This window comes from Elephas maximus, chromosome 4 (genome assembly GCF_024166365.1).
Source record: "Elephas maximus indicus isolate mEleMax1 chromosome 4, mEleMax1 primary haplotype, whole genome shotgun sequence".
NCBI classification, from domain to species: Eukaryota; Metazoa; Chordata; class Mammalia; order Proboscidea; family Elephantidae; genus Elephas; species Elephas maximus.
This window is the reverse complement of record NC_064822.1, coordinates 38086532-38099085: the sequence shown is the minus strand read 5'-3', so window position 1 is coordinate 38099085 and position 12554 is coordinate 38086532. Positions and strand designations below refer to the sequence as shown.

The window sequence follows — 12554 nt, the reverse complement described above, 5'->3', positions numbered from 1 at the left end:
GAGGGCAGGAATCTTAGTTTCTATTGTTCACTGGTATATTTCGTCTATAACAGTACCTGACACACGATTAATGAGTGAACGGATGGGTGGTTCACTGAGAATGCCAAGGAGGCTTTCCTGGACCACCCCATTTCCTGTTGCCTGCCCACCCTCCTCCCCCTCCCCGCCCACCCTCCTCCCCCTCCCCACCCACCCTGCTCCCCCTCCCCGCCCACCCTCCTGCCCCACAGTTACTCTCTACTCTCATTAATCTCTTTATTTTATTCATTATTTGAAATGATCTTACTGATAGCAACTCCTCCACTAGAATATAATCTCTGTGAGGTCAGGGGCCTAAGATAGTAGGCATGTTAGTTACTTTTACATTACTTAATAAATATTAAATGAATCAGCTCTGGAGAGGAAATTTACATTTCTGGAATCAGTTAAATTGCATATTTAAATTTAATCTGATGACAAATTGTGATTGTTTGCTTACTCAGCCTGATTCAGTGTTCAGTCAGCAGAGTATATAATCAGTTGTTACTTTCTTTTTATCACCATGGTTTGATATGTTTTGCTACTAAAAGAATTCTCAGACTACCCTTGATGGCTTGTAATCAATTAACCAAAGATTTTTTTTTAAAGTTCAAAGATTGGCAAGACTCATGGCAGGATTTTCCAGAATATGTTACAGAATTTTTGTCTATATATGAGGATTAAAATAAAGTTAAAAAACTTTATTTGATCTGGAAAGATTCTTGATTATCACTGAAAGTAGAAAAATGATACTGAGAAGTTGTAACCAGAGATGGATAGCCGGGAACTAAAGTATTACCATGTGGTAATGAAACCAGGGGATCCTGATCTTATTCTCAAAAGTCAATGGCCATCTCTGCTTCCTGAGTGTTTCCTGTATTAGACTCGATGATATAGTCCTATTAAGGTATTTAAAATTATGGAAGAGTATAGTTTTGTAGGAAATTAGTGTATATTACAAGAAAGTAGATCAAAAGCTGATTAGACTTTTAATCTCTTTTCCATAGTCTCTTATATTAGGAATGTGGGTTATACTTTTTTTTTTCAATTTCCTTGAAAACTATTGAAAGTTGGGAGTAGTTAATGCTGAAGACAAATTTATCGGAGACATTGAAACATAAACTATACGTTTTTCTATTAAATGATCAGCTATTGATGGTTTTCCATCATGAAGATGGAAAAAACATAACTTTGTTACTTAAAATGCATCTTTTGTGTTAAGAAATTAAAAAATTGATGCATAAAAATGTATGTAACTGTTAATCGTAATCAGAAATTTAATTTTATTCTTATTGAGTGAATTTTATTTTTATTTTTGATAGTACTTATTCTGTCGCTGGCATATTTTTAGTAAACTTAACTGTATATTTTGTTGTATGCATGAAAATTATTAGTTTCACTATTACTTCATTAAGTCAGTACGGAAAAAAGCCAGCAATAGTATCACCAAATTAACGATAATCTCTTTATTCTACTTTATGAACAAAGAGATTTTTTAAAGTTATTTATCCCTTACTTGATAATAACTGTTTTGTAACACATTAAAAAAAGCAAAAAAAAACTGTTGCTATCGTCGATTCCAACTCTTAGCGACCCTATAGGACAGGCTCACACTTAGACCTGGTAATTCCTGAAAGGTTGTGAGAAAGTAAAAATCACTCCTTTTATAATCCTTTGGAGGCGTCCTGGTGGCACAGTGGTTAAGAGCTACAGCAAGCTACGGCTGCTAACCAAAAGGTCAGCAGTTCAAATCCACCAGCCGCTCCTTGGAAACCCTATGGGGCAGTTCTACTCTGTCCTATAGGGTCGCTGTGAGTCGAAATCGACTCAATGGCAATGGGTTTATAATCCTAAAATGCATCTCTGACTGTAGTCTGTGGGTTTCTACAGGCTGGCCTCTATGGAGCTAATACAGCTTAAGTCCTGTGGCCACAGAGCCGGCCTCAAACACTCCCCTGGACCCAGCCTGACTGGCATTCCTCATTCTAGACCCACTGCTTGAGCTAGGTAGAGCTGAAATGAGTTTAGGGAATCGAAAGTGAGATTGTCATTTGGCCCCTTTGGTTAGCATCCTGGCATCTTTCAAACTGATAAGCTCTCTTCTCCTGACTGTATCTCTGCCACCCCCTCCTTGCCCCACTTTAACTACTTTCCATTCTAATTGTAGAAATAGTGTCTCTGAAATAAAGATATTGATGCAGAGGACTCTGCTGTGCTTCTTTCCCACCTGTATATGCTGTAAAGGCAATTCCCACAGAAACCTCTGCATCTAAGGAGAGATTTTTGGTTATAGGTAAGCCAAGAAAGTAGGCACATTCTGTACTTGGCATCTTAATCTAAGAACATACAGTTATTATCTGTGGCCCCTAGAATCATATCACCCCTTTGATTTCTTTTTCTTTTATTCAGTGCCTCCTCTAGAAAGATATTCAAATATTTGAAAAAGTGATTAGTATGTAAAAGACATGAGATTTTCTGTGGGGTCCTCTGTAGAGTTGCACATTTGAAGCTAATACCATCCACTGAAGAAAATATATATGCCGTGCTTAAATTTTCTGTATCCTCCAAGGAATAAAGGAAAGACCCTGAAGGAAATTAAACATTTTTTTTTAACAGAGGAAAAAAAAAGAAAAATTCTTGGACCTGTATTTTAGTGATCAGAAACTCTCCTGAAAATGGATGGCTCTACTCAGGGAAATGTTATTTCTAGCAGTAAAATCAAGTCTGTTTAAGACTACATCTAACTGAAAGGATATCATCATACAGTGCTACCACCACCCAGTCCTGTCGAGTCGATTCCGACTCATAGTGACGCTATAGGACAGAGTAGAACTGCCCCATAGAGTTTCCAAGGAGCGCCTGGTGGATTTGGACTGCCAACCTCTTGGTTAGCAGCCGTAGCCCTTAACCACTATGCCACCAGGGTTTCCCATACAGTGCTAGTAATTGTAAATAGTATATTTCATTTGGGCAGTAGTGTAGAATAAAATTTAAAAGATCTCGATAGAGAAGGCAGGAGGGGACAGGGAAGCTAGTAATGGGGAACCCAAGGTTGGGAAGGGGAAAGTGCTGACATGTCATGGGGTTGACAGCCAACATCACAAAACAATATGTGTATTAATTGTTTAATGAGAAACTTGTTTGCTCTGTAAACCTTCATCAAAAGTACAATTTAAAAAAAAAAAAAAGGTCCTGGTAAATCCTGGCTTGCTCATGTTGTCCTAAGGAAAGAATTCTAAATAGAAACAGACTTTTGCATGAAGACTTTGAAAGCAGAATATCATAGTGAATAAACTGTAAATATGCATGTCAAACAGTGATTACTGGTTGAAATAACTTTTTAACTTAAGATAAATTGTGGATAAAAATCATATTATCACAGAAAGATACTATATTACTAAGAAAACGGAATAAAATCACATATATTATGATGTTAGCTGTGGGAATTAAAATCACACGTTGAAAAAATCCAATTAAAAAATGGGAACACCATCATGCTGTCAAAGATTGTGTTTCAGGAACCAAGCTCTGGACAGCTTTTCTCTATACCTTTTTCTTAATTGTGTTAAATAAATATTTGCTGTTTCCTCGTTTTGTGACATCATGTTCATCATGTTGTGCAAACCTCACCACTCTTCATTTCCAAATTTCATCTCTACTTTTTTTTTTTTTTTTTAAATTTTCCCTGTTTCCAATGGCCCTTGTATGATCAAACATTATAGTGGATACCAAGAAATAGTTTCAGATAGGTAATTCCAGCTTAACATATACTGTGTCTGTACCCAAATTTTTGTCCACCTCTCCCCATCTGCAAATTGTGGATGGATCTGAGTAACCTTGAGGCTGTTAGAGAGCAGTCAGGTAGTAAGGGTCAACTGTACAGAGCTTGGGAAATGAAGACTGGATCTTTCTATTCCAATTCCCTTGTCCTCCCTGACAAGGCCAGGTGAAGAGCTCGCTGAGTGAGGAGAAACTGCTCAGAAGGAATCTGTTGCCTGTAATGTGTAAGAAATACAAAGCCAGTTAGAATAATACCTCTTTTTCACTGTTTCTAAGTGTGCCTTTTTTTTTTCACCTCGTGGATAAACAGGTATTGCCTAGATCAACCCAAAACCAAACCCGTTGCCATTGACTCGATTCCAACTCACAGGGACCCTATAGGATAGGGTAGAATTGCCCCACACAGTTTCCAAGGAGCGCCTTGGTTAGCAGCCGTAGCACTTAACCACTGCACCACCAGGGTTTCCGATTGCCTGAATAGAAGACAAAAATGCTTATCTGAAGTTTTGCAAAGCACCAGATCATGGATAGCTTAATTAGCGTTATCATGTTTGGAGGCTGAGTGAGCTCAAGAAGGAGAAATAACAGAATGAAAGGTCATTGCTTTCATATGTCACTGCAGCTGTGAATAATAGTTGCTAGTATTGTAAGCTATATCCCCGGTTCTTTTTCCTCCAAAAAAGTTGTACCTTTTGAAATTTTGTCACTAATTGTTAATTAAAGTAGATGTTTGGGGGCAGGTGGTGCGGACTAAGCCTTTGCCACCGAAACAAAAGAGCTAGGCATTTTATTCAGGTTTGAGTTTTCTGATTTCCAGTGGCTACAGGGTGTGTTGTGCTGTAAACACACCTAAATTGCTTGTAGTGCTTTCAAAGAGAACAATGGCCTTTTTCTAGGAAGGAAATGGGTGGTCTGTAACTGAGAGCGGGAAGATTGAGCAGGAAGATTTTGTGTGTTCTGAATACTAATAAGCTGATTCATGATAAAGAACCAATGTGGAAAAAGCAACCATGACGACACTCATGCAGTGTATCTTTTTATTCTGGGGGGAAAAGGAGGGAACACTGTTATTTCTCCCCTTATTTTTGTCTCCCTTCTTTTTCCCTCTGTAGACAAAGCCCGTTGCATTTGCAGTTCGAACAAATGTCAGCTACAGTGCAGCCCACGAAGATGACGTTCCAGTGCCAGGCATGGCCATCTCATTCGAAGCAAAAGATTTTCTGCATGTTAAGGAAGTAAGGAAGATAGTTTCAGTTTCTGCCTGCCTGACTTTTCACCTTGACACATCATTTTGTATTTCTCATTGCTGTGAAATAGCCTTGTGTATAGCTGTAAGTTATACAACATACAGTCTAAACCGATGGCTCTCAACCTTTTCAAATATAAATATACCTCCTTAAAGTCAAAAGGAGCTACACGCCTCCTGCAATAACTTCAGGGCTCCCCTGGGCTCTCTGGCCCAGAAATTGGGAACGACTAGACCAGGTGATCCTTTTTTATGCCTAACCTGTGCTTTTTCTGTTACTGTTTGACCTTGATTATTTATAGTTTTTTCTCACGTCTGAAGTGTAACCATGTGGGATAGGTTTAATAATAATATCTAGTTTGTTTTTAGAATTCATGACCTCTCTTTTTTGCTGACAACTTATAACCTCAGACCACCGTGCCCTTTCTCCTTCTTAGATGAGAGATTTCTGCATAGGAAAAGGGACTGCTAGGAGTTGGAGCCAACAAGGCCAGAAACAGATAATCAGGAAAATTCCTTCTCCTCCTTGCCAAAAGTCTCCACCTTTCTGTTAACAATGACTTAGTCTGTAAATTGGAAAAACTCACCCTTCATTAAGGTTTGTTTTGAGTCAACATTTATCAAAGGCCTGTTGTGCAGAACGCCGTACTAAATGACCAGAAACTCACCCCTCCGCCCCATAGTGTTCTCCGTGGGTGAGTACGAGGCTTCCTTGGATCTGGAGGAATTTCCAGTTGGAGCACTTCCATCTAGGGGGTGATATCTCTGGGGAGCATGTGTAAATGTAACCGCTCACTGCACCAAAGACTGTGAGCGCAGTCTGTGGTGACTGCCAAATAGAAGAGCCTAGAGAATTTTAGAGCCTGCCATTTCGTTAACTTTTAGAAAGAGGTGCAAAACATTTCTTGGAAAGGAAAGATAGAAAAAGGTTTCAGAAGTGATGGCCTGCCCAGAATCTCAGTTTATACTGGGGAGTTAGATGAATCATAGGGCCTCTTTCCTCCAATGGCTGGTGCTTGGAGAAGGATCTCTTTCTACCATGGAAAGAACAGAAAAACAGAATGGAGACTCTGTTTTGAAGTATTTGAGAGCAGACTTGAAAAACACTGTTTGGTTGCAGAAAATCAGATTATATAGATTGAGGATAAATATTCCCTCCACAAGACATACACTGTGAAAATCAACATAAGTACGGAAGTAAACTGTGAAGACTGTATTGTGATAATTATAAAACTGCACAGAGGTCAATTTTGTTCTGACACAAAATATTTCTCTTAGATTTCAATATATACCTCTGACTTTTACTACTTCTAATTAATCTGACTGTATAAGAGGAAGAGCTCTGTAATGCTTCCCGGTTCTTAATTATCTCAAGCTAGGAAAGGTTATTAATCTTTGAACTAGGAGAGCTTACCCTACTCGTGGTGACAGCAGCAGCTGAAGTGGGACTCAGGCTGGTACTAAGTAAGGCAGCATGATGAAGGAAAGGGAAGAGTAAAGCCTCCAGTGGATTGCTGAGCACACTAAAAATACTTCTCTCTTGAATGCTAAACCCATGAACCTCATGGTTTCTTGAGTTGTGATATTTCAGACAGAGTTAATTGTGATTGTCATAATACTTCCCTCCACTGAAAATAGGTTATATAGAAGAAAATTTAAGAAAGGATTATTTTGAAGAATTGAAGTTCTGTATGCAGATTTTAATAATGTTGTTTTGTGTCCAGAAATTTAACAATGACTGGTGGATAGGACGATTGGTTAAAGAAGGTTGTGAAATCGGATTCATTCCAAGCCCAGTCAAACTAGAAAACATGAGGCTTCAGCATGAACAGAGAGCCAAGCAAGGGAAATTTTACTCCAGGTATGAGAAAAATATCAAGTGTTTGCGTAAAAATTCAGATTATGCCATTTGTTCACGTACTGTGGTTGGTTGTATTCTCCAATCTTCATCATGCGTTTAAAAGTAGACTAGTGATACAGTTTATTGATAGCATCACATGCCCTGCCTTTTAAAAACATCATCTCAGAGTCTGATTTTCATCCTGTTTTAGAGACAATCAAGTTAATTATCATCAGTAAAAACAGATAAGGTCATAGAAGGAGTGCTGGTGGTGCAGCAGTTAAGTGCTCAGCAGCTAAGCCACAGTTGGCAGTTCGAACCCTCCTGTCAGCTCCATGAGAGAAGCCTAGCAATCTGCTTCTGTAGAGATTACAGCCTAGAAATCACTAAGGAGGGTTCTACTCTGTAACACACAGGGTTACTGTGAGTCAAAAATCAGCTTGACAGCACCTAATGACAAGGTCATGGAGTATTAAATTCAGAACTCAGTGCAGAAGAGATCCCGAGGTCCTTATTTCTTACTGAAAATACTCTGGCCCTGAGCAGCCATGGAATTGAATCCTGGTGTCCGAGCTGCCTGGCAAGGCGTGGAAGAATTTTTGAGATGACAACCAAAAATATCATTGGCAAATAGCAGCTCTTGTCAGTTAGTTTCATTTTCACCTGAGAAACTCAAATTTTTGTTCTACCTACTGTCGAACATTAAAAGGGAAACAAATATGAAACGATTAAAATTGCCCTTGCAGATAGCAGTTGGATGAGTTATGTAATAGCCTGGGGCTGAATGACCCTTCCTAGGATTATGAGTCGGAATCAACTCAACGGCAATGGCACTGGGTTAGGATTCTTGAGGTTGTTTGCTCTACACTAAAAGAATCAGGAGAAGGACTACTCATACATAGGCCAGTTGCTGTAGAGTCAATTCCAACTCATGGCAACCCCATGTGTGTCAGAGTAGAACTTTGCTCCATAGGGTTTTCAGTGACTGATCTTTCAGAAATAGATTGCCAAGCCTGCCTTCCGAGGCTCCTTTGGGTGGAACCACCAGGCTTTCGGTTATCAGATGAGCTTCTTAACCATTTGCACCATCCAGGGACTCCCACTCATACATGTAGTGAATTTTAAATTGAACCTGTGCCGACAAGTTCATGGACATGGTATACCTCTCCCTATGTGAAAGGATGTGCTATGGGCAAGTCTTTAATGTATCTAGGGTTCTCTTTTCTATTGTATCCATTTATATAATGATGTAAATTCCTTTGTCAGTCATAATATATTGTTAGCAAGCATGTTTTTCAGGTGTCAGCAAATGAGTGAAATAGAATATGCTTTTTGGTTTGGAATATCTATCTCTGTTAACTAGCATTCTACAACCATCAAGATCTTTTACTTCACATGGATTCCTCCATGTTTTGAGACTTCTACCCCCTATTTGAATTTATTAATCCTTGGGTTATTCAGGGTTATCAGATTGTGGGGTGCTTTTAGTCATGTAAAAGTAGAGGTATGTAGGTAAAAACAACATGAGCATTTTACCTGCAAAATGTTGAAGACCTGATAATATTCTTTCAATCCCTAGTGTGCTACTTAGCTTTGTTGTAGAAAATTTCATTTTCAAGGATTATAGATGTGGTGCGTCCATGAGGTAGGATACAGTTTGTTGAGATGGGAAGCATTTTGTTTTTAGTTTGTTAAAGATAATTCCACATTTTTTGGGGTTTTCCAGTTGATCCATTTGAGAAAAGGGTCCCATGGTCAGTGAAGTTCAGGACCGTAGTAGGTAATAGAAAGTTATTTTAGGGTTTTTCAGAGCCTTTAATATGTTAACATGCACTGTGAATCTGGGTGGAGGGATGGGGCTGCTTTTCATCCATTTACTAAAATAATTTTGTCATAAAAACTTTTATTGTTTTATGTCTTAGGAATGGCATTCTGTAGAATGCATTTTGGAAAATTTGTGATAGATTTTTGCAGATAGAGTTGTTTACCTTTGTCTGCTGCTTCATCTACAAACTGAGAAATGAAAACTACTCCATAAAGAGTAGGAACGGGGCAGAAGTCTTTGCCAGAACTCTTAGGGAGACAGGTTCTCTTCTTCCTCCTATCGCTGGTCCAGCATTAGTGCCCACCTCAGCTTTATAATAACTCTAGGGAAACGGTTGTTGTTGTTTGGTGCTGTCAAGTCGTTTCCAACTCATAGCGAACCTGTGTGCCACAGAATGAAACACTGCCTGGTCCTACACCACGTTCACAGTAGTTGTTATGCTTGAGCCCGTTGTTGCAGCCACTGTGTCAGTACATCTCATTGAGGGTCTTCCTCTTTTCCGTGGACCCTGTACTCCGCCAAGCATGATGTCCTTCTCCAGGAACTGATCCCTCCTGATAACATGTACAAAGTATGTAAGACGCAGTCTCACCATCCTTGCTTCTAAGGAGCATTCTGGCTATAGTTCTTCCAAGACAGATTTATCTGTTCTTTTGGCAGTCCATGGTATATTCAATATTCTTTGCCAGCATCACAATTCAAAGGCTTCAATTCTTCTTTGGTCTTCCTTATTTGTTGTCCAGCTTTCGCATGCGTATGAGGCAATTGAAAATACCATGGCTTGGGTCAGGCGCACCTTAGTCTTCAAGGTGACATCTTTGCTTTTCAACCCTTTAAAGAGATCCTTTGCAGCAGATTTGCCCAGTGCAATGTGTCTTCTGATATCTTAACTGCTGCTTCTGTGGGTGTTGATTGTGGATCCAAGTAAAATGAAATCCTTGACAACTTCAGTCTTTTTTCCATTTATCATGATATTGCTTATTGGTCCAGTTATGAGGATTTTTGTTTTCTTTATATCAAGGTGTAATCCATAGTGAAGGCTGTGGTCTTTGATCTTCATCAGTAAATGTTTCAAATCCTCTTCCCTTTCAGCAAGCAAGGTTGTGTCATCTGCATAATGCAGGTTGTTAATGAGTCTTCCTCCAATCCTGATCCCCAATTCTTCTTCATATAGTCCAGCTTCTCTGATTATTTGCTCAGCATACAGACTGAATAGGTATGGTGAAAGGATACAACCCTGATGCACACCTTTCCCGACTTTAAACCATGCAGTATCCCCTTGTTCTGTCTGAACAACTGCCTCTTGATCTATGTACAGTTTTCTCATGAGCACAATTAAGTGTTCTGGAATTCCCATTCTTCATAATGTTGTCCATAATTTGTTATGATTCACGCAGTCGAATGCCTTTGCATAGTCAATAAAACACAGGTAAACATCCTTCTGGTATTCTCTGCTTTCAGCCAGGATCCATCTGACATCAGCAATGATATCCCTGCTTCCACGTCCTCTTCTGAACCTGGCCTAAATTTTTGGCAGTTCCCTGTCGATATACTGCTGCAGCCTTTTTGAATGATCTTCAGCAAAATTTTGCTTGCATGTGATATTAATGATATTGTTCGATAATTTCCGTATTTGGCTGGATCGCCTTTCTTGGGAATAGGTGCAAATATGGATCTCTTCCAGTTGGTTGGCCGGGTAGCTGTCTTCCAAATTTCTTAGCATAGACGAGCGAGCATCTCCAGAGCTGCATCCATTTATTGAAACATTTCAATTAATATTCTGTTAATTCCTGGAGCCTTGTTTTTCACCAGTGTCTTCAGTGCAGCTTGGACTTCTTCCTTTAGTACCATCAGTTCCTGATCATATACTACCTCTTGAAATGGCTGAATGTCAACCTGTTCTTTTTGGTGTAATGACTCTATGTATTCCTTCCATCTTCTTTTGATGCTTCTCGGGTCATTTAATATTTTCCCCATAGAATCCTTCAGTATTGCAACTAGAGGCTTGAATTTTTTCTTCAGTTCTTTCAGTTTGAGAAATGCCAAGTGTCTTCTTCCCTTTTGGTTTTCTATCTTCAGGCCTTTGCACATGTCATTGTAATACTTTGTCTTCTCGAGCCGCCCTTTGAAATCTTGTGCTCAGCTCTTTTACTTCATCATTTCTTCCTTTTGCTTTAGCTGCTCGATGTTCAAGAGCAAGTTTCAGAGTCTCTTCTGATATCCATTTTGGTCTTTTCTTTCTTTGCTGTCTGTTTAATGACCTCTTGCTTTCTTCATGTGTGATGTCCTTGATGTCACTGCACAATTCATCTGGTCTTCAATCATTAGTGTTCACCTCATCAAATCTATTCTTGAGATGATCTCTAAATTCAGGTGGGATATGCTCATGGTTGTACTTTGGCTCTTTTGGACTTGTTCTAATTTTCTTCATTTTCAACTTGAACTTGTATATGAGCAATCGAGGGTCTGTTCCACAGTCGGCCCCTGGCCTTTTTCTGACTGATAATATTGAGGTTTTCCATTGTCTCTTTTCACAGATGTAGTTGATTTGATTCCTCTTCACAGAGGAAATGGGCTAGGAGAAGTTAAGGAAATTGATCCAGGTCACACAGCTTGTAAATGGTAGAACCAGGATTAAAACCTGATCAGTCTAATGGTAGACTGACCTCAGATGGGCTACCATGCTAGTCTGCAAATCATGGAGCACAGGGCCCCCACAGAGTAAGCACAGAACTGATTGGTATTAGTATTGTCCTTTGCTATTATGTATTAAAATAAGAAATGCAATACCAAAATGAATATATGTATTATGTTACATATATTCATTTTGGTATTGCATTTCTTTCTTAAAGGGCTACAAATTATTCATATTGTGCAGTGTGACATTTTGTAAGTTACTCTAGGGAACTGAGTTACCTTTTCCTATAACATATCCTTTTTTCCTTTGATTTTCTTTTGTTCTATCTCTTTACCCAAGCTTTTTGCTTTAGTATGTGAAAATGTTTTTACTTGCTTGCAGATGTTTTTGTTTGTCTCTTAGCGTTTTAAATGTAGGTTTATGTTGAGGACATAACCAGAACTTGGCAGTCTTATGGTTTTTTAAAAACTCTGATACATACATTATAAAAATTTACAGAAATCAAAGGCGATAGAAGTGGGGCACTGTTCAGTAACTTGGCATTTTTATAGAATTAAAAGTTAAGGACAAATTTGTACCCTGAACATTTGGACTATTTGCAATAATTGTCACAATTCATAAATATTTTGAATGTAATCTTTATGATAGCAAATCTCCAGGTCTTTTTTCTGTGGAGCTGCTGCATGGGTTCAAACCACCAACCTTTTGTTTAGCAGCGAAGTGTGCCACCAGGGCTCCTGCTTTCAATCCTAATCCTAGCACACTTTAAAAAAAAAAAAAAGCTAATGCAGAGGTGCAGTAACCAAATAAGAAGGAAACGTTCAGTTTTGGTGTTAGCCTTTAAGTTGTATACATTGCCTCTGAGGGCCTCTAAAATAAAAAGCAAAGAAGATCACTGCTCTTTAGCTATCTGTGACCCTGGCAGAGAATTTGAAGGCTGCAGAGATTACCCTAGATCCCTTCCATTTTCCCTAGGCCTTTTAAAATTAAACCTTGAATTTGAAAACTAAGACCATCACATGGCTGTTTAAAGTACTCCAGAAATCGCCATTGGAAAATTACTGTTTGCCCTTTTGTAGGAAAGACAGAGCGGAGCCCTGGTGGCGCAGTGGTGAAGAGGTCTGCTGCTAACCAAAGGTCAGCAGTTGGAATCCACCTGCCACTCCTTGGAAACCCTATGGGGCAGTTCTACTCTGTACTGTAGGGT

At 39.1% G+C, this 12554-nt stretch overlaps 1 protein-coding gene across 7 annotated transcripts in view; it reads left to right on the top strand.

Moving 5' to 3' along the window:
* The window catches only part of CACNB2 (calcium voltage-gated channel auxiliary subunit beta 2), a 411715-nt gene that overhangs the window by 358779 nt on the left and 40382 nt on the right, over positions 1-12554 (top strand). For all 7 annotated transcript variants that reach the window (XM_049881891.1, XM_049881889.1, XM_049881890.1 and 4 more), the window contains 2 exons: positions 4911-5033; positions 6769-6905. In XM_049881891.1, coding sequence (XP_049737848.1) covers positions 4911-5033; positions 6769-6905 — 260 coding nt within the window. The remainder of the gene's footprint in view (positions 1-4910; positions 5034-6768; positions 6906-12554) is intronic.